This window comes from Fundulus heteroclitus, chromosome 5 (assembly GCF_011125445.2).
Source record: "Fundulus heteroclitus isolate FHET01 chromosome 5, MU-UCD_Fhet_4.1, whole genome shotgun sequence".
Lineage (NCBI taxonomy): Eukaryota > Metazoa > Chordata > Actinopteri > Cyprinodontiformes > Fundulidae > Fundulus > Fundulus heteroclitus.
This window is the reverse complement of record NC_046365.1, coordinates 39,444,250-39,467,272: the sequence shown is the minus strand read 5'-3', so window position 1 is coordinate 39,467,272 and position 23,023 is coordinate 39,444,250. Positions and strand designations below refer to the sequence as shown.

The window sequence follows — 23,023 nt, the reverse complement described above, 5'->3', positions numbered from 1 at the left end:
TGCTTTTGCTTTGCTTTACAGTGAACTGAACCACATCCGCATCGAAGAGAGGCAACAGTTAGTCTGGCTGGCCAGGCTAGACCCACAGTAGTTAGTGTTCAACCGGCTTTATAGTGATGGTTTTGGTGTGTGAAGCTGTCAGATGAGAGGTTGGTCTGCAGTTAGACAACATGGGGTCAGAATTTACATTTTAAAGCTGTCTTAAGCATCTCAGCTAGTAGTGCTGCTGTATTACCTTCATGTAAATGTTTTCTGCTAGGCAAGGCAAATTTATTTGTATAGCACATTTCAGTACAAAGACAATGCAAAGTGCTTTACATGATCAAAATATAGGGAAATAAAACAGAATAAAAGCAAGTTGGAATAAAATGTAGAAACAAAATAGAACATGGGAAAATAGAAACTAAAAGCAAAACAGTTGGACTAATGATGTTTCAGTAAAACAGTTTAACTAAAACAGTCGAAGGTAATCCTAAACAAATGTGTTTTTAATCTTGATTTAAAGGAACTTTCAGCACTTTTACAGTTTTCTGGGAGTTTGTTCCAGATCATTGGAGCATAGGAACTAAATGCTGCTTCTCCATGTCTGGTTCTGGTTCTGGTTCTGGTTCTGCAGAGCAGGCTGGAGCCAGAAGACCTGAGTGGTCTGGAGGGTTGATGACCTGATAACAAGTCTGTGATGTATTTAGGTGCTAATTCAGGGATTTATAGACTAACAGGAGGTTTCTGTATTATATACAGTCTATTCTCTGCTGAAGTGCAGCTGCCTGTTTTGGCACCTTGAAGGTAAATTCAGCATAAAAAAACAGAATAAAGTTTCTTGTTCTTCCTCTGAATTCATTTTCAAACAGCTCCCTAATACTAAAAATAGCTGGTAGTGTCTTCCCTCAGTAACCACTTTCACACAGAAGAGTGTTTTTGTCAGTGCGGTTGTTGCTACTCGTATCGGTAAAAGTTCAGATGATCTGCGAAGCGTGAAATGCTCAGGTTCCGGTCACCAGTCGATTTCTCCGTGTGATTTCTCTGCTGCCAAACTGAGTGCTGCCCCCCCCCCCCCCCCTTTCCTCCCACTGCCTCCCCACATGTCCATTCAAAACGAAATGAAACATTGCGTTCATTTCTTCTTCCCTCTCCTCCACCGGTGAGTTAATGAAATCAAAGCCAATGCCTCTCAGGAGAGAGCCACCGTGTGCAGCGCTGCCATAGCCAGGATCCAGGGACAGTGCTGCCTAATAATCATGAGCAGGCCGGAGGGTGCACTGCGTGGCTCCACTACAGCCCACCATGAATAAGGCCAGCCGTGAAGATGGAGTGTCCACGAGGGCCATGGGATCCAGGCATCGGCCCGAGGAAGCATTGATTTAATTGCCTTTGGTTTATTTGTGGAGTCCTAATTATTGACTCGAGGTAGAATTTAATGGGCCGGGTCTTTATGAAGACAGGGAAATGACTGGATTCTGCTGCCGGCCAGTAATGAACAGGACAAGCACACACACACACGCGCGCTCCCTCAAGATAATTTTTCACACTCATTTTGCACGTTCATGCCTGCCTCAAGCCTCATGACAGCATAATAACATTTAAAAAGTCATTGAGTCTGTTGATTCCTTTATGAGAGGACAGTGGTTTGTTTTAGTGGTGCAGGGTGGCGCTGAGGGCCCGCTAATATTTACCCCGCGATCGCGCCCTGGGGAGACGTACAGGCTTCACTTCTTATCAGCCTCCCAGCTATAACAAGCAGGTGAGCCTTACATTAAGAGAGCGGCGGAGACAGCTCGGTCCAATCTGGAGGCCCCCGTGATAAAACATCAACGGCATTTATCGATGGCGTGAAATGATTCCTGTAGTTTTCCAGGCCTTATCAAGCCGTAGCTGTTGCTCTCCTCCTTAATGGCTGTTCAACAGTAAACAGCGTCGGATGGCCGCCTGCGTTCACGTTCATCTCTCTGGGAAGCTCCTCGCCGTGTTGGCCGTTTCACGTCTCCGGCTGCTTCTCCCGACGTTTTGGGAAACTTCTCTTGCATTGTTGTTGCTGCTCTGAGGCTCTTATTGTGCTGTGTGGCTCATTATGTCGCCGTAATGACAGGGAGCCGCTCTGAGTGCTAAACTCCTCTCCGAAGGAAAGTGACTAATTAAGCCTCATTTAATGATTGAGATAATTAAATCAGCCACTCCTTTTATCTCTCTGCGTGCGTTTGTCTGTGTGTGAAGGGGACTCGAGTCGAGCCTTTGTACTGTAAATATGTCGCTGGATCAGAGGCGGCGACTCGGTGAGGGGGCTCCCTGGAGAGGGGCGCATAGAGTCTGTTGGTTTCACTGTGAGGCTTTTGGGGGGTTTTTTTCAGCTTAAGTTTGAAATTAAGTGAACAGAAGAGGTTGTGATGAGTGAGGCGCAGCTACTGACGCACTGTTTTACTGTGTTATAAAGGCCTTAAAGTTCCCCGGTACATCAGAGAACTTGTCATTTCAAAATGAATGTGTGGAAAGGAATAATTGGATGCAATATTTGTTAATATATTATAATTAATATAATGTTTAATATGGAGCGTTATCGCAGATTCGTCCTCCCTGCAGCTGTTAGACTTTAGAGCCATCACTGCTTCCAACCAACTCAATAACTTTACATCCCTGCTGTTAATTGCACACTTTTTTTTTAAGTCTGTTGCTATTTTTTTTTGCACATTTTGTACACTTCTGGGTCACCCTACTCAGTTTCACATTTCATTTATTCTAATTGGGCCATTTTTATTACAGTGTTTTCTCTTCTGTTGTGGACTTCTTCCATTTAATTGCTGCTGATACACATGAAGTTCCTCACTGTGAGACAATAAAGGATTTTCCTATTCTATTTAAAAAAATGCCACGCATTAATTCTGTCCCTGCAAATTTATATATATATATATATATATATATATATATATATAGCAATGTGAAAGTCAGAGTACAAAAGATGCCGAATGTATGGAAGCTCAGACTCGTTCAGCCAGATATTGAGTTCTGAGCTTTTCCAGCGTAAAACATGAGGATTGTGCTGTTTTTAAAGTGTTTTGTTTTTCTTATTTAAGGTCTAAAAACACAGCATTTTGGCTCCTTTAGCCATTTGTCTTTTTAGCAAGTAAATGCAGGCGGTTACATTTTTGCTGTAGAAGAAATGTCAATGTAGCTCAAAAATAGCTAGAACATGACATTAAATCATTGCGATATCAAAGTGTGCCTTCGCATAGCATTGCTTTCATGCAATATTTCTTTGGTTGTTTTATGTAAAATCCCAAGAAGTAAGAATCTAAATGTGCTGGTTAATGGTGTGTTTGCCCAGTAGGATGGACTTTCTCTGTCCAAACGTTCACACGTTGGGCTACGTTCACATTGAACCTGCAGCTAAGGAGCTAAAACCGGTCGGCATGCTGTTCTCTCTGAGCCGGTGATGCTATGTCTGGATCCATCACTGCTGTCCTGTTTGAAAGCACCATAACCTCGAGTGACAGGAAGTGAACAAGTAAAGAGACGCAGCTGAAACCTGCCACTCATAACATCCGTTTGTTTCATCCTTCATTTACGCTTAGCCTTGTCGCTTACCGCCTCCTTTGCTGTTAAATTTGTGCATTTGTCCAGAAAATGTAACATAAAAGTCGGCTGACCATTCAGACCGAGGTCTCTTTGGAAAGCAACAGATTCCCATCCCCTTCAGAACCACTGATAAAAGTGGCCTGTGTCTCATTTGAATAAAAAAAAACACTCTTTTATTGTTCAGACAGCCAGAAAAACTTAGAAAAGGTCTCATACGGCCACAAAAAAGCCCAATTTAAACCGCCTTTGCCTGTAGGGACAAGGTTTGGTTGGTGAACAGGATGTAGAGATGGAGATTGTGGTCACAATATTGAACAAACTGTCATGTTTTCCTGATATTGTGCAGGCCATATGGGGATATCTGCTTGGTAATTTACTAAAAGTGTCCATGTCGTTAAACCGTAGAGCCGACCGCATATGAAAGCGTCACCCTCGTGCTTCTCTGGCCAGCTAGGCTGCGCGGTTGTTAAGCTCTTGGCTGCTGGAATCCTCCCAAAGGTTGCATCTCGTTTGTATGGATATCACCTCTCCATATTTTTATCTCCGTCGTGGCTGAATCACCTCCTTTTCTCACCTAATGAGCAGGAACCCGAAACAAAGACCCGGTGCTTTTCTCTGTTTAATCTTGGCTTTATTTAGGTCAGATCCCTAACAAATACCATGTTGCACATTGAAATGATGTTTCCAAACAACGTATCAAGAAAAACGAGAGATTTTTAATTACAGTATTTGTGGCCCCAGGTGTCCAATTCCCTTTCATATCAGTCCCTGGTGGCCTAAAGGGGAGAAAAAGAGAGGGATCCGCGGCGCTGCTGGGGAAGGTAATTACGAAGAAGAGCAAGAGAATAGGCTTGTCGGCGCTTTCCTGATTTCCTTACCTGAGCCCCTCTTTGCTAATGTGACATATTCATTATTGGAGATAATCAAATGCACGGCTTTTCGTTGTGATGCCTTTGTGCTTTTTTTAATCTACTTATCATGCTGTTATTGTTGTTATTCCCCAGTTTAATAAATTTGATTTTCAAACAAAAGTGAGAGGACTAAAGATCAAAGAGCTGCTTTTTCCCCCCTCTGCGATTAAAACTACGGTAACTACTTCCTCACCTTGACTAGTGGCCTAGATCAGAGACCGCTCGCTAACAGCTGACAAGTGTTTATTGGCATCCTTTGACGCTTCAGACACATTTTTATAAATCTACAACGTCTGTAAAGGCTCTGCTGCTAGAGTTAAAGGTTTGTTTATGGCTTTAAAAGAACCGAAAAGTTAATGTTCTGGACTTCAGCGCCAGAATATATTGATTTAAGCAAAGGATAACAGCCGGTGTGTAACTGTAAGGACACGAGGCGTTACATTCAGAGGTAACGTCTCGCGTCTCTCCTACATCCCAAGATTTCCATTCCCTCCTCAGTCAGATCGCTTCAACGACGAGCAAATCGGTCCGTCGGAAATAATTGAGCTTCCCCGTTCAGAGGAAAAGCACAAAAGAGCTGGGATGATCGATCCTTTATGTAAAAAAAAAAAAAAAGAAGTTATTGTGCGTAATGCCACTATCACACAAAGGTCACTGGAGTGCTGCAACTTTGAGCTGCTCGCTGCCTACAGGTGCGCCCCAGGCTACAGGATGGTGGTGTCATTTAATTGGCTCATAAAAACCCACTTTGGCTTGCAGCTCCTGTTCTTGTCCTCGCAAAGACACTGTGGCTACAGCTAGGTGGTTTTGGTTTATGCTACACCCAAATACATTTAAAATGATCCGTGCCTAAGCAGTAAATGTCCACGGGTCCAGCTGGACCCTGGGGTTCTCTGTGGGTTCTCCTGCTGAGGCAGTTCCAGTGTTGAATCAAGGCCGGGGACCGAGCTGGTTTTGGTCAGTACGTCACTAAAAAAAGGTCTCTACAGGAAATGATGGCACTAAGTGTGCAAACTTTTCTGTCTTATTTAATTAGTTGAGTTTTAATTACTTGAGTTTTAAGCAACAGCCTGTCATGAGAGCACCCTCAGCTCTTTCCTCTGTTTCCAGCACAGACCTGATGCTGGAAACAGGAAATACTCCCCTGAGTCTGGATCCGGGAGCCCCACAGGACCGTAGCTCTGTCACCTCCATCCCATGTTTACCGTAGGTCGCTGGCTCCCAAACTTTTCTTGGTGGGCCAAAAAAAAAAAAATCCACACTCCACCACATTGCACTAATAATTTAGATATTAAAATCATACACCAAATAATATTCTAATGACATATTAAAATTATAGCCTAATGATATATATAAAAAAAGTCTTTTTCTCAATTTCCGAGTCAGAATGATCTGAATGTAGGAGTCCGAGTCCAAGTTCGAGTCATCAGTGCTCAAGTCCAAGTCAAGTCACGAGTCTCTAAATTTAGCTAATGACTCGAACTCGAGTACTACAACACTGGTTCACACTGAGCCTGGTTCTGGTTCTGCTGGAGGTTCTCCTCCCTGTTAAAGGGGAGTTTTCCTCTCCACTGTCGCTTCATGCATGCTCAGTATGAGGGATTGCTGCAAAGCCATCAACAATGCAGACGACTGTCCACTGTGGCTCTACGCTCTTTCAGGAGGAGTGAATGCTGCTTGGAGAGACTTGATGCAACCTGCTGGGTTTCCTTAGAGAGGAAACTTTCTCACCAACCTGGAGGATCTGATGGAGTCTGACTTTGGAAAGAGACTTGAGATGATGTGTTTCATGAATTGGCGCTATATAAATAACATTGAATTGAATTGAGCTACAGGGAATATAGAAAAGTTACAGGTCCTAGAAGGGATCCCTGAGGAACTCACTCATTTCCCAGTCTAATTTGTAAGATCTGAACCAATCTAGCACCAGATGATCCCTGCCCATTTTCTAATCTATCAATCAGCACTTTGAGTCGATTGGAACGCTGAGGTCCAGTAATACAAAGACAGAAGTTTCAGATAAATCACAGTTAAGATGTTTAGAACTTTAAACCTTTCCTAATGAAGTCTCAGTGTCTTTCTATTGCGGTTAGTTTCTTGAAGCTTGTTGTACTTATTAAAACTGGGTTTCTGTAGAGAGGAAACTTTCTGACCAATCTGTATAATCTGATTGAATTTGACTTTGAAAAGAGCCTTGAGACGACATGTTTCATAAATTGGCGCTATATAAATAAAATTTAATTGAATTAAAACAAATAATATAAACATATGTTTAACTGTCTATTTTACTGTGTAACTGAATTCAAAATTGTTTTTAACTACAATTACACTAAGCCCCCCCAACTTCGGGAATTGCAGCCATGGATGTTCTTGTTCATCATTTCAGCCACCTGGTAAAGGTCTTCCATGTAAACTTTGTCTACCAGTGTCTTACACCCTACCGCTGCTAGCCGGCACCGCCTGCATCTGGTTGGTGGGAGTAGCTGTAGTCTCTATCACTGGTGTCCCTCTCAGTGACCGTCAGCCAGCTCCTCAGCCCTCTGGTGTCGCCCTGTCCTTCCTGTGAAGCTCTTGAACCGAGTTTATTCTGCCCAACGCGTTGGCTCGACAGCAAATCATCAGCAGCCATCCTCCTGCATCTTGATGCAGATGTAGCTTTGACACCCACTTGTCCTTCGCCTCCAGTCGTCCGCTCAGCTTGCAGGACTTCAGGTGAAACACTCAGTCCGTCGCTGAGGCTTTCATTCCCTCTCTGTCCTCCGTTGGGCGTCTAACACACCAGCAGGGTGTCTGATGAGCGGCCGGGCTAAGGCGTCCACAGCTTAGGCTCAGCTGGCCTTCAGGGACTCCTTCACTCGCTTTAGTTACCTCGTCATGCCTCGCCGTTCTGTGGCCTTTCTATGGTTTCCATCCGCCTGAGGCTTCCCAGGGTATTCATAGCTGTCGTCAACATCAGCAATATTGCCTCATGTATAAATATATGTGTAACGCACACATACACGCGTATAGCTGTTTGTGGCTTTGTGTGTCGGTGTGCAGCAAAAGATGCTCATGAAATCACACCTAGAGAGAAGAAAAGGTCTCCTCTGCAGGGCCTGTTGAATAGTAATGGGTGTGAGTTAACATGGCTTAGTGCTACAGTAGCTGCTGTAGCATTGCCAAAGGGGACAGGGTCTCTTGCAAAACAGTGGTTGTGCTGCTCACCGCTGGTTCTGGTGTTAGTTCAGCCGAGGGGGACAAGGGCCCGGCTAAATCAACTGTAGCATAACATTAGTGGCAGGTCTTAACGCTGCCTTCAGCAGCCCAGGGGAGTCTGTAGAGCAGCTGCATCAGAGCTGACCTCCAACCATCCTGCAGGGCACCGGTCCCCAGCCAATGTGGCGCTTACATGAAAGCCGCTCGCAGTCCCTCCTGTCCCTTTCGGGGTCGGGAGGGTCCGTGTGGTAGGAACGATGGAAGAAATTACGAAATCAAATAAAAACCTGCAAACAAAACTAGAAACAAAGGTCTCACTCTTTGGACTGTTTAAAACTTTAAAGGGCTCGGATGCACAAATACAACAAGAGGCAGAAGAAGCATCTCCCCTACTGTGTGGCAGCATCTGGGGGGAAAATGCACCTAGAAAGAGTCAAAATTGACTTTAGCTTTTGCTTTTGATGCTCAAGCCACATTCTCCAAGAGGACAGGACTGTTTATCTGAAATAAGAGCTGGAGGAGCTCCTATATTACACAGAAAGAATGTTAGAAACATTGGAAACTTCTTTAATATCTGTTTTTACAGCTTAAATTCTCATGCTAGGTTTATCTAGATCATGTTTACCTGTTTGTGTTGTTTACCCATATTCCCTTCCTGGGACCTTTAATGATCCCGTCTCCCACTTTGGTGTCCCCCCCCCCGAGCCTTGTGCTGTGGCTGTGTCTCTATTTTAGTGGGTTTGTTTGCATAGTTAGTGGCTCTAAGTGCAATTAGTTGATTAGGAAATGTGCGCAGCAGACAGAGTGGATCCTCCCCGGAGGGCCGAAGGAGAAGGGAGACGTCTGAGCAGCTACGCCGGGCGCAGCGGCTCTCTGAGGAAGAGCAGCGCCGTGTTTTTGTTGCATCCTCTGCTGCCGGAGCGAACTCCCTGCAGCACATTAACGCACAAACTCTTTCCTCAAACTCTTTCCTCATCCTGCTACCTTTAATGAAGCAAAGGTGTCGAGACGCAGGAGGACCGACTGTCTAACCCAGGTGTTAATATCTGAGGTTCTCCCTCTCTTAGCCCATTAGGGATGAACTGATCTTATGTCTGGATGTTTCCCTGAAACACGTCACCAGCAGATCTACCGTCATGTAGAAGCCGGCGCCATTCAGGACGTCTCCATCCTCGGTCCTCCAGGTGAAGGTGTTACGTTTTCACAGATTTTAGCTCAAGCATCTGACTCTTTCAGAGCAGATCTTTAGTGTTTAAGCTGCTATGAAACGTTTTGACTGAGTTGATGAGGACAGAAAATACACTTTTCCTTTAACAAGGTCATTACTGATGAGCGTTTAGCTGGAAACCGGGCGATCAGCGCTTAGTTAAACTGAAATATAAATAATTGTTGTCGCTTTGCATGCAATATACGGGAGGAAAATTAGGATTCTAAAAATCACAAATAATATCCAAATAATAAACATTAAAGAAAGTTAAAATATGGAACACACTGCATACAATTTAACACCCACAATTTATTTTTAAGCTACTAATGCCCTCATTAGACAAATAAGTTAATGAATAAATAGTTTTTTATAGGACTTTGCACCAAGCCGTCTGGTTTAGAGACGCTGAGGAAGAGACCGGTGGCAGAGCTGGAGGAGGCAGAGATGAAGATGTTGAGGTTTTCTAAAGGAGTGATGAGGATGGAGAGGATCAGGAATGAGAACATCAGAGGAACGGCTGATGGTAGACGTGCTGGAGATAAAGTCTGAGATGGTTTGGACATCTTTAGTGGAGCGACAGGAGGAAGTTGAAGCTGACGCTGCCAGGCAGGAGGCCTGGAGGAAGACCAAAGAGGAGATTTATGGATGGATGACAGAAGACATGAAGGTAGTCGGTGTGAGAGAAGAAGATGCAGAAGATAAAGGTGAAAGGTGACTCACTGTGAAAGACAAAGATGGTGAACCAGATTTTGCAGCTTCCTGGTTTGGTCCCACAGCTTGTTGTCCGCTGCCTGGTGGAGTTTGGCTGCCATGTTGTACCCGGTTGTAAAGCAGCTTCTCGTTATTGACTCGGCTGCTTTGTGCTGCTGCTGGTGAACGGTGCTGAGGCTAGAATCCTGCGTCAGACCTTTACGCTCAGGCCTAGAGGAGCTTCTCAGTCGACTGCTGCAGGATTATGGCGTTAAAGGCTGGGTGTAAATCCAGAAGGAGCTTCCTAGCACAGATGTTTGTTTGGTGCAAGTGTTGCAGAGTGCGCCCCGTGATGAGTGAGGCAGCAGCATCTGAGGACCGGCTGACACCATGTGCAGCCAGGGAGAGATCAGCTGTGCTTTTTACAGCAGTCCAGTGCTTCAGATGCACCTGTGTTACCTTTTAGGTAGCACACACCTGTATAAAAACAGGGTGTTGTGAAGTAAATAAGTTATATGACGACTAATTTAAAAGTTTTTCTCCCATTTCAGTGTGAAAAACAAACATGTCTGCAGTGACCTGGTTGCATGGGTGTGCAAAGTGTAAAACTAATACTTTGTTTGAAACACCTTTTATTTCAGTTTTAGTTTTCAGTCTTCTGAATAACAGGAATAAAATTCAGTTACACTAAAAATTATTCATGACATTTCCTTATTTGCAAGATCACACTCAAAGCTGTGGTTTTCAGAGGCCTGCAGAAAGCAGAGAAATATGTTGTGACTATGATAAGTGTTTTTATGAACTCTATTCAGCCATCTGGAGTGCTGCACTGTGTGAACTGCTTGGTTTTATCTGGAAGGTCACAGTTATTTTGCTTATCCCTACCCCTTAGATTCAAAATGGAACCAGGGATTCCCTTTCCTAATAAATAGAGAGGGGGCGACGGATTTGCTTCAGATCGGATTTGGACATCTGTATTAAGCATCTCCGTTCGATCTCCTTACAAGATTATTTGAAAACCAATCTCATTGTTGTCTCTCCTTCTTGTGTTGTTAATGAATGTTTTAGGTGTTTGAACCTGACAGTATCAATCAGGAGAAGAGTGCAAACATTCCTCAGCACTATAATAATAATAATAATAATAATAATAATAATAATAATAATAATAATACATTTTATTTAAAAGGCACTTTTGTTGACACTCAAAGTCACTGTACAAAACAGATAAAAAACATATCAATGTTAATAACAAAATAGCATAAATAAAATAAAGAAATAAAGAAAATACGGGAAAGACTGAAGGAAAACTGGAAGAGGCGGACAGCAACGGCGAAGAAGCTGCAGGAATTGTTGTTAAAGGCTAAGTCTAAAAACAGTTTCCTCTTTTCTCCATGATTCTGGTCTAAGGAGTAGGGTTGCAAAACAAAACCTTTTTCTTATGATATGAAAACATTTGGGCCGTGGCTAAAATCAAAATGTTGTGGGAGATTTTCTTTTGGTCTGAGGAAACCAGATTTAAATTTCCACAGTTCCAAAAAAATTTATTTGGCACAAACGACACTGAGCATCACTAAAGGAACGCCTACCATACTATGTCCAACAACTTTATTTATAAAGCACCTTAAAACAGCAACAAGGCCAAACAAAGGGCCGTACCATAAAATGACAGAATAAAGGCCCCAGAGTAAAATACATGAAACAGCAAAAGCAGGAAAAGACGCTGCAACAGCAACTAGAATAATAAAAACACAATAATGTTAAGGAATAGAAGTGCTTTTAAACAGGATTTAATAACAGAGAGAGGGCGAGCCTGCCTGACATGCAGAGGTAAGTCGCTCCACAGTTTTGAACCAGCAACAGAGAAAGCTGTTTCAGAGAAAGACCTGATTCAGTTAAACACGGTAGTGGCTCCATCATGCTGTGGGGCTACATTCCTAGAGCTGGAATCTGGGTAATCAGTTGATTCCTAAATGTGCAGCTGTCTGCTGGAAAGCTGGAGGTAAAAAGCGTCAGGACCAAGGACTCTCAGATCAACCAAACAACCGCGTCGCCCTAAAGATAGGAAAGCTTTGAAATGACTAAATCCATCAGGAAATGTTTGTGGTCATGTCCTGAGAGTCTGATAGATTCTGGGAACCTCTGGAACGTAAACTGATCTGTTGATCGTTCAGGATGTCGGAAGCGGAACCATAAAGACCTTCATCACATCAGATTAAGGGTTAGTGCAGCTCCTTTAGATTCTTAATCTCAGCAGATTTGTTTGTTTTCCTGTGTGTCAGGTCGTGTGTTGCATTAAGGATGAGAAGTTTTCAAACTGTTTCCGATCCACTGTAAGGAACGTCCTTCTTCAGGCAGGTGAAGGACGATCAAATGAAGGACGACGCGTCTGCCAGGTCCTGATTTTTAAAATTCTGTCTGTCATTTACTTTTAAGAAGGAGGACAGGTCTAAATCAGAGTGAAAAAGCTGCCAAAGTCCAGAGAAAACCCCCTTAAAGACCGCTAGACGGTATGAAGGCCACTTTTAAAAAAAAATGGCTGCTTGAAAGCAAACAGCAGAGAATTTATGGGAGTTTATGATGTTTTATTTTCCCAGATGCCGTGTGACTGGGAATCGTCCATGAAAATGATCTGTTTACCTCGTTTAAAGGGGATTTTTATGAAGGGTGATTCAGTGCTTTGATCAAGTGATTTAATGACCATAAAATCCTTGCCAGTTAGGAAAAAAAAAACCTAAATCAGAGCTCCACAGAGAATACCAGCTCCCACTTCATTCACACGTTTCAGTGTTTTTACTCCCCCCGTGCGGACATGTTTAACTCCTGTAATGGTGTGTGGTTCAGTTGTCCTCCCTGCGTCCCGGTATTGACACCATCCAGTGATTCACGCAGCAAACAGTCCTGTAAATGTTCCAACAGATCCCAGTTCTGCCTTCAGGCGCCTCTGTTAAAAAGCAACGCGTCCTCAGTCATACGGAGGAACAGCGACCATTTCTCTAACGCTAAACGATTGATTTGATTCTGTTCCAAGTCCGCCTCGGGTCGGTGCCGTGGATATTTATATGTTTGTAGATCTGATCAACCGTCCCCAGGTTTCCTTTCCTTCTCACAATGAAGGGGTCATTTAAGATGAATAACTTTGCATATTCAGCCTAACTTGTGTCACACGGAGGGGAAAAAAGGGTAAAATCTCATTCTGGAGAATTACGCGTGGCTATGAATCAAAAAGCTGTAAAAAGTGAGACTGCTGTGAAGTTTGACTCGTCCTCAGGATGCGTCTGGGTTGCTCAGGTCTCACAGAAAGCCGAACCTGCCAGGTTTCACAAATTCCACGTTTAAAAAAAAAAAAAAAAAAAAAGGAGCGGTGAAATGATGTGTTTTCCTCATTTTGCTCTAACCTCGTCCCCTTTTTTTTTCTACCCTCCACCTCCCCTGCAGATCCCCTCTGCCGGCCAGCTAATGGAGGCTGTGCGCGTGAAGATGAAGGAGAGGAAAGTGCTGACGGAAGAGCTGGCCGCGCTCGCAGCGCCAGTCAGCGAAAAGAGCTGACTCCCCGGGCTGAGGCTGGGAAAACTGTCATCCTCTTCCCCGTTTCCCCTCCCTCCCCTCGTATTTTACCGCTCAGCGACGCTCGGCCAGAGCCACACGGACCCACGGTGGCAGAACCGATGTCTGAGAGACTCTGGGCCGCCGACATCTGGGCCAAACTACTTCACGCTGCAGTCCTGAACTCAGAGGGGAAACACGGCAGATGCTGACCTTTACAAACCTTTTCTTTTTCTCTCTCTTTTATGTTATTGGACCGCCCAAAGGCTTGATCTGAAGTTGCCAAAAGGACTCTTTGAGAGACTTGCAGATGTAGAATTTGATGCCAAACCTGGTAAAGATGTGTAAAACACCTTAAAAGAGATCATTTTTAAGCCAAAAGCGTAATTGCACTTGGAAAATTTTATCAAATCCAACCTCTGCTGTTAATTTAACCTCCTTTTATCAACAGGAACGCTCCCTGCCTTCTATTACACCGCTGGTCTTCTGCACCTTTTGCTTCTGGGCCACGAAAAAACGGTTGATTTGAGATTAATGAATGTTTTGGATCTTTATCCTGCTAAAGGACCAAGAGGGTTTTTTTTATTGCTCTGATATGTATTTACCTTCACATTCAGTAGAGGGAAAACTGGCCCACAGCATCGCCGCTCCTGCACCTAACTTAGCAATGACAGCGACATGCTTTTCCACATTTATCCCGCCGCCGTTTGAAACTAGAGCCGCCGAAAACGCTCAGTCTCATCTGAACCGAAGCTCAGTCTTCCAGTGCTGAGATGTTTGTGTGGTTAGCTGCACGTTTGTGTGGTTAGCTGCACGTTTGGGTGGTTAGCTGCACGTTTGTGTGGTTAGCTGCACGTTTGTGGTGGCAGGACAGAAAGTACTCCCCGGCATGGTGCGTCTGTTTCTGATGCTTTTTATGGAGCCTTTAAGACGCCTCTTACTGCTGCAGATTGTTTTCACCTCCGTCTTCCTCCCTGTGTGTCTTGGTCACTAAATAAATGTGCTCAGAATAAATGTTTTCCCATTTTTTATTAATTTTTGATTGGAATAAATGGCCAATTAACTTTCAGGTTTCTTACACATCTTTACAAAACGTGTAAAAAATGTGTCTTTAGAGGAACAGAAACGCACCATGAATGCGTCGGTTATCAAACTCTGTGCACGGAGGTGGCTTTGAAGGATATTCACTTTGTTTTTGGATTATTTAACTCTGTAATTATGCTAAATATCTAATTGTTTTGCACTCCAACACGTTGTGATTATTTGTGAATAAAAGCCCGTTCTGACGGCGTGTTGCTGCGTGTTTTCAGACTCTCGGTGTTCGGCGGTGACCCAGGGCGCTCTGCAGGCCTCCGTCATGATTGACAGCCGCCTGTCGGCACGGTTCCGGTCTGTAACAAGCACCCCCCCCCCCCCCCCCCCTGCTGACGACGTCATTAATAACCGCCTGGACGAGCTCTCACACACAGAGCAGGGCTTTGCTAAAGGGGGGGAGCTGCTTTAAATCTCTTTTATCTGCTCCTACTTTCCCTACCTCTCTTATTATTCCTTTTGAATATTAAATCACGACCCCGCTCTCCTCTGTCCTTCAGTTTCCTCAACAAGAGGCTCAACGCTGCCTACTTCCTTCGCTTCTCTCCTTTACCTTCCGTTTTCTTTTTCTTCTTCCACTGCCTCTGTTTGCGTTTGATTAAAATCCTCTGTTCAGGAATTAAAAAGAAATAATTCCGCTTTTTATTCCCACCCCCCACTTCTCTTCCCAAATATATGCTAATGATGTCGTTTTCCTTTATCTTTTTATAATAAAGGATTAGGCCAGGACTGTCTCCAGCTGCAACTCGGGGACCAATTTAGCCGGGATTCAGGAGAGACAAACCCTGGCGGTTAATTACCATTCATTAACATAGTTTGCATCTTTCCTTCTCCAATACCCAGGAGGCAGCTATTGTCAATATTTGTCCCATAAAAAAAAACTAAAATCTTCAGCCTGTTTTTCCAGTCGCTGTCCTCCAGCGCATCGCGTCTAACGACAAACATTAATAAGTCGGAGGAATCCAGCGGCACGGTGGGAAAAGACGAGCAAAACATCAGCGGCGCGCTGATGATCCTTCTGATGCTCGCTTCCTTCTGCTGCATCGTGCAAAGTCAACACATTTGCTCAGCGAGCAGCGCCATCCGGCCTCGGCTGACACACTCCTGCTATTTCTGTGACACGTTCAAATGCGCGGCCCCTCGGCTGCTTCTCCCCTGGGTTTAATTAACCTGGCCTCGCCTCCGACGCTCCCACGGTGAAGACGTTGCAGCGAACTTGAAAACACCCGTAGACCCACACGCAGCAGGCGACATGCCGGAGTCATCTTTTCTTCTTTTTTTTTCCTCCATGTAAGAATGGCATGTCATCTTCATCTCTTCTTCTCCTTGTCTTCCTCCTTTCTTTTCTTGCATCGCTCTCATTAAGGCAGATTTCCTGTGGGAACTACTTTGATCAGCAGCTCCAAATGCAAAGTTTTCCCTCCTTTCCACTTTAATTCATTCCAGCACAATCAACTCGCCGTCATTTTCTCCAGCGTCTTCCTCCCTTTCTGTATTTCTATGTTATTTATATCGTGATTTTTAATACTCTTCCTCCTCGGTTGTGATCAGGCTCTTAGTTTTATTATTGTTAGAAGACATTAGTGGGGGAGTTTGAGTGATTGTGGTTGGTGTCTGCAGTAATGTGGGCGCCGGTTTGGTTCATAGCGCTAAAGAAAAGATGCCCAGATGCCTGTGGCTTTGGGTGGGGGGTGGGGGTGGGGGGGGGGGGGGGGGGGGGTTAGAGGCAATGCTCTTCTACAGCGAAAAGAGTCCTGAGCACCTTCCTTTGGGACGGTCCCATGGTGAGGAAACCCAGAACCATAGAGCATGGGTTCCCAAGCTGAGGGTCTGGACCCCTAGGGAGGTCACAAGATGAGATGTTGGAGAATTTCCTAGTTTTCATGTAGCAAATGTATGCCTTTAATCATGGAAAATGTAAAGAAAAAAAAAAGTTCTTGAATTTTTACGACTTTTCGACATCCGAACATTTTTTTTTCCTCACAAATACGAGAAATTAATCACAAAATATCTTTGAGTTTTCTGTGGAAATTTAGACTACAATGGCCCTAAAACGATTTTTTTTTCCTCCTGGAAAATTCTAAGAATAAGGTGATAATATTGTGTACAAGAATAAATAATATTGCAAAAATGAAGTTGTAATATAGAGTAAAATTCTGAAAATAAAGTTGAAAAATCAGAAGAATAAAACTAGGGGAAAGTAGATACTGGCAGATACAAATAAAAGCATGATATAAGGTCAAGATGAGCGGCTGCCTTGCTGGCTGTGCATCATGGGATGAAATACTAAACTGATGCTACTACAGTTTACAGGCCAGTGGGGTGGCCAGGACATGGCATGGGGGGGCATGGCCACCCCCTGGTGGCGCCACTGAGTCGCAGAGAGATTTAAGGTTGTCTGAGGATGACGAGGACCAATCAAGGTTCAGATCCCCAACTAAACTCAACTCACCAGAGTTTAACCCTGAGACACAGAATGCCTCGCTGCAGGCTGGAAGAGGCCCAACAGCTCATGACTGTTTCTGTTCAGGTCAACAATCAACAATGCAAACTGATAATAGATGCAGAGGAGAGGGGGTTTGAATTATAACCTGACGCCGCCAGATAGATTTGCTTCGCATATCCATCTGGAAACCTTCTGTTGAAGTAATTTTGGGAAGGGGCGAAAATACTGGTTAGCTGATTGGCCTATGTTGGTGATAGACGGGCCAAATAAACCAATCAGATTCGTCGTCGCTCTGTTACGAGCGACGACGAAAACACAACCACAAGCCAAGCTACTCTTGCTGCTGCAGGTAAAGGCTCGTTAGCTCAGCGAAGAAATACTCTGTAATTCCGATAAAACTTACTCGATAGCCACGCTAACGCTAGTTTCATCGACTGAAGCCGCCATGTTCTTTAGACTGAACTGTCGCGCTTCCCGTTGCGTCACACTTCAGCCCGCCTCAAAGCCAACGCTGATTGGACGTTCATTTGGTGAACGGCTTCAAATTTTCTTTAACGGAGAGTAGCCAGACTGATCTGCGAGTGAAACCTTGAAAGCTCGCGAGATCAGGATGGTCTCACGAGGCTAGTTGAATTAACCCTGATGGTTCCACCTTCACCTTTCCCTGGAAAAACATTTAAACTGTTGATCCGACGCTGAGTTACACCACAAGGATGTCAGGTTCAGGTGTCTGCACCCAAAGTGTACCTGTATTAATCCCAGGAAGCATGATCCAGGCATTTAAGTGTGAGACGTCACAGCTGGATCTGTCACTGAATTTCTGACATATACCCCTCCAGCTCTCTGTTCTGTTCAGGCAGACTCCTGCAGGGAGAACAGGGCCGTGTTTGGGGTCCATCCCTTTCTGTGTGTCACCTAGGTGGGAAGGCGCCGCAGAGAGAACCAACCAAGGTTTGTTTTCAGCCCCGAACAGAAGAACAATCAGTCGCTGCGGGTTCCAGCAGCCAGATGTGGAGCGGAGAGAAAACAGCCGCTGGGGATTCGCCTTTACTTCCCTGACACAGTTTCACACTCCAGCTATTGCTGCCAATACATCGGCCGGCTTTGATTTTTCCAGGAGCAGACACTTGGCACTGCCTTAAACAACAAGGTACTTGTGACAAACAGCCAAACGGGTTTTTTGACAAATGTATAATGCATCATGTTTACTGGTGTTATTGTCTACCCTCTGAGAGGTGGCTCAGTAACAAAAGACCGGAGCTGTTTCCTCTGTGGACGGCACAGGTCTCAACGCACGCCGTGCTCTCCATTCTAGCAGTACTTATTAAAAACTACCACAGTTGGCTGCTCAACGTATCTATATGTTATGTTGTTTAATATTAGATCAGATGGCACCTCGAAGAGAAAAAAAGGAATCTGACTCTTCTGATGCACATATGCTGTGTACACAACCTCATTGATCTTCACTTGAACAAGTCCCTCATCCTCCTCTGCGCCGCTCCAGAGATGAAAAAGCAGTAGATTATAGGTGGATGCGGCCCACCGTGGGAAGCTAGGGAGCAGATAAAAAGGCTAGCCTCTCGTGGGAATAAAGCTATGTTTTGATGTTGTGTGATAAAGTAGAGGCACAGGGCCAGAACGGGGAAATGTAACAGGATGGCTGTGTATTCTTTATCATATTGAGCTTTTCCTCCTCTCTCTCACTCGCTCGTCTTATTGGAAGCAGCTAAGCTCGTCCTGCACCATTCTCAGGAACTGTCCCAAGTTATGCTCATGGCTGCCATTTCCCTAAAGCCGCATATTTAAAACTCCTGGGGAGGGGGGAAAAAGGGAACAAAGGTAGACTGAGTAAACGGTGGATGTGGTCTCTCATCTTTAGGAAGCACAGGAGGGAGTCCTTCAGTCCTCAATGTTCCCTCAACGAGACGCGGCGCGCTTCAGCCGGACGTCCGCTGGACTCTGCGTGATTTATCTCAGACTTTTGTTCTTAAATGGGGTTGAAAGTTCTCACATAAGTTACACAGCACCACTTGCCGTCATGCTTTAAAACCTACTGAGCACAGACCTTTTCACATCAAATGTCCTTAATTCAGTTTACAAGACAGACTGGTCAAGTTCAGATCCAAAAAAATGTATCTAGATGAATGAAATGCTTTTCAAAATATTCAGAAAATCTGATTCAGATCCGGTTTAATCCACAAAAACAATATTACAGAATCATACGGCGTTGACAGTTATCTGTCCAATTATGCCCTGATGATGACTTTGAGTCCCGACGCCATGAGACACAACGCAGAAGATCTGTCTAAGAGACACAGCTGGATACCGAAGCACTGGCCTAGGAGCATTTTCTATGGGAAGGTCAAAAGGGTAATGATCACTACTAAAGGCTTCATCCAGGAAAACAGTTTCACTGGATTTTTAAAAATCTAAACTCAGATCAGGTTGTACAGTTATTTCTAATGCTCAGATAGAAATGAACTAGTTGCTAAATTCAAATAGTATAACATTAATTTGATTTTGTCTATTTAAGAATCTGAGAACACTATATTAAGAGCTAAAAGACTACATGACTCAACAGAGCTAAGGCCCAAGATTAGTCTGGCTGCTGCTCTAAAAAGAGGATTGATCTCTGCTATTAATGAGTAATATGCTGTTCTAGCTTTACAAAGTTTTTTGGGTTTTTTTGTTTTGTTTTGCATGATAAAACCTCATTCCAGATTTAGTAGGACTTGTCTAAGTGTGCAGACTTTTGATTTTGGCTTCCAGTGGCCAAGAATGGCTGCTTTAAATTACAAAGGTCTGGATTAAATCAAGAAACCGACGTCCTCTGATGGCACACTTTCTCTTTCCAGGTTGGCTGCAGGAGAAGGAAAGTTTAGTTATATAGCACTTTTCAGTAGCAAGATGATTCCAAGTGCTGTACATGAACAGAAACGCATTACAGTGGGAAATATTACATTAACGAAGGAATAAGCTAAGTAAGACCTTGACTAGACCAGTTTCACTGGAACAAGCTTAATCACTAACATTCAAAGCTTAACTTAATAGTTTCTATTCATACATTAACAAACATACAGAAAGCATGATATCACAGTACTCAATTGTTTCTGTTCATAATAAGACATAAAATGGGTAAATCCTTGTTTTTTATCTGAAGTTGTTTTGTCAACTTTTTGTAAAGCTACAATTAGAATAACTTTTTTTAAATTGCAGTAAGTATAAGCTAAGTAAATCCTTGACCAGACTTCTTCAGTTTCACTGGAACAAGCTTCATCACTTATTGTTTCCAATAATAATAAGACATAAACTGGGTAAATCCTTGAGGGTTCTGATCCAAAGTACTTTTCTTCAAATTTTCTAAGAGCTACAATTAACTAGACTTCTTTTTGTTTCATTTCAATAAAAATAAGTAAGTAAATCCTTAAAGCTGCAGCTTAAAAAGAGGTAACAGCAACAATGTAGGTGTGAGGCTGCTGTCCTCTGCCCTACTGTTCTGTAACACAATAAAATATTAAGAAGTTATTACTATAGTCTCCCATAAAAACTATAGTAATAACCTTTAATGTAATGACATATTTCTCAGAGGCAGTGTATTTAATCAAATAAAACTAGATTAATTTATTGAGAAGACTTCAGACACGACTGCTTACGGTTTATGCCGTTGCTCAGCAGAAGATCAAGAGTATGAAGACAAAAGTGAGTAGCAGCATGAACATTTTGGGTAAAGCCTGTTTAGTCTAAGATAGCATTAAAAGCAACTTTTATGTGATTACTTTTTACAGGAATATTAAAATCTCTTACGAAAATCACATTAATGGTATTGAACTTCCAGTCAGAAACAAAATCTTAGAATTTAGCCAAGAATTCAGAGTAAGCACCTGGTGAATTTTCTGTTCGGCTATTGAACAAATAAACCATTTAAACCATATCAGTCTTCATTTGTTCTGTCTGTTACGTTGCAGGCAACCAGCCATTGTTTTCTGCTTTAGTATGTATAATTCCTCCATAGCCTGGGATGCGGAGCCCTCAAAGCACCTCCCCACCTTGACTAACTTTTCCAAGCGCTCATTAGCAGACTGGCTGAAGTTTGCAGGCTATGAAGCAGGTTGGCAGATTACCCCACCGTCCCCCCCGTAAAGTAGCACACCTCAGGTAATCACGCTAATGAATTCAAGAACCCACCATCGCCATTCATCCTCCATTTCCACTTTCCTTCTCCCTTTCTTCCACTGTGGCGGGGCCGGAGCTCAAAGTGCCAAACAACCAGAGTGTTTGTTTGCATAACATTAGAGCTGCATGTTCGCACACATTGGCAGGGGCCCTGACTGCAGGACTGACTGGAGGCTTCGGTGAACACAGGTGGGGCAGGCCGGGCTTCACTGGGACCAATTAGAGCAGAGCACAGGTATATTAGCATGTTTGAGTGGAGTGGGGTGGCGTGGGGATCCGTGGACCTTATGAAACACACACAAACACATTATCACAGCCTGGCGTGTGTTAGCTGTGCCTCTGGTGACACAACAAGCATATGCGTGACAAATGACCCCTCGATTGCTGTCAGGGTGAAGATTTTTTCCCTTTTTGTTTTCCTATTAGACCCTGCAAACATATAAATCCTCAGAAATGGATAGAAATAGAAAATGTGTTGATTTTACATATCTGGAAATGCAGCCACCAAATGAAGAAGAAAAAAATTGCCAGCTGGTTTTTAATTCAAAATTACTGAGGAAAACTTTAACTCTTCTCATTCTGGAAAACGGCCAAGAGAGGATTGTTTCACCATAAGATGCACCTTCACCTCTTTAATGACAGAAACCAAGCTGGTGGAGCTCCTCAGAGATCCAGGATGAAGGTAAGTATTTCTCAAGCTCATTTTCAGCAACAAAGGAAATGTCAGCCTGTTTTGTTGTTTTTTTTTAGATGATGGGGCTTTCTTTTCTCCTTCTTGAGAACAGAAATTACTTTTTTTGGTTCATATAAAGAGTCTCAACACTCCTAACTTCCACTGCTGACTATTAGGAACTAGACTGGGGAGGAAGCAGGTGAACTCTGACAGAAGTGACCGTGATCGTCAGATTTTGCTGCAGAAACATTTCAGGTTGCTAAGCTCAGTTGTGAAACTGTTTAAACCAGTTTCCCATCTTAGAAAATATTTTTGCTTTGCAGGTAAAACCGTTGTGTTTTGTATCAAACAGCAGATCCTGCTTCATTTTCCGCATCAATAAAGTGATTAAGAGGCACTTTACTCAACAAACAAGACCAGTTAAAATCAAGTGGCATAGAGCATTCAGCTGGTGAAGTTCAGTTTCACTCAAATATGAGTTTAAATCCAATTATAAACATGCATTTGGTTATAAAGCAACCAGATTTAGTCATTCAGGAGAAAGAACAAGGAAAACCAGCAGAAAACATCAAATCTTCACTTTGACCGCCTCCTCTGCTAGAGGCAAAAGTTTTAAACCCATTTTAGAAAAAAATTTTCATGCTTTCCTTCAAATCAGCCAGACTTTCTTCATTAACCTGGTTAAACTTGCCTTTTCTGACCATTACAGCAGATTCTGCTGTGTATATGTACTAAAATTAAAAAGTGTAGAATAAAAGAACAGCTGTCAGGCTTACACTTTACCTGCAGCAGATTAGAAGCATCTGAAAGTCACGCGTTGTCTTCACTTTCTCCACATCTAAAAAGACCCGTGCAGGGTAAAACATAGCGATGGTGAATGGAAGTAGCTGAAAGTCTCACTTTTCTACAGATTTCAGTGTATTTTCTAGTGGTGGGTCAACTGCAGCTGTTGTGCAGAGGAAACACCGTCCCGCCTCTCAAAGGTCTGTTTGACAAGTCTGTCTGCATTTAGCTTGTCATCTGGCCCTGAAAAGTCACTACACATGTAGTGGTTGGTAGGGAAGATATTTACTGAAATATGTACCATCAGACAGCAACCATTCTCAAATCTTCTCAGACACTGAAAAAAAAAATGGCCCCTGCAGCTTATTATCCTAAGTAAACGTGCACCAGGAGCACTTCAAGAGCTGGTGTTGATTCACTAAAAAGCAAATACCAGCAGATCTTAAGGCCACTTCACACGACAGGACAATTATCCCGGTTTTGCCCCGACCCCCCCCCCCCCCCCCCTTCCGACTGGCCCTGACCATATTGCCGTAAATGGTAAATGGACTGAACTTATATAGGGCTTTTCCGGTCATGCTGACCACCCAAAGCGCTGTGTGACCTATAGCCGTGGCTCTTCAGACAATCTTAAGAGTGTTAACAGTGATGGGACCACTCTGACCTAAAATCGGGGATATTCAACATTGTCTAGGCTTGATATCCCAGCATGAGTAGTGTTCCCCAAGGAAAAACGAGTTGAA

The 23,023-nt window shown here is 43.6% G+C and overlaps 1 protein-coding gene across 1 annotated transcript in view; it reads left to right on the top strand.

Annotated features, from left to right (window-relative positions):
• The window catches only part of cntln (centlein, centrosomal protein), a 152,410-nt gene extending 138,937 nt beyond the window's left edge, over positions 1–13,473 (top strand). The window contains exon 26 of the mRNA XM_036137579.1: positions 13,006–13,473. Within this exon, the coding sequence (XP_035993472.1) occupies positions 13,006–13,116 (111 nt within the window). The 3' untranslated portion in view covers positions 13,117–13,473. The remainder of the gene's footprint in view (positions 1–13,005) is intronic.
• The last annotated feature ends 9,550 nt before the right edge of the window (positions 13,474–23,023 follow it).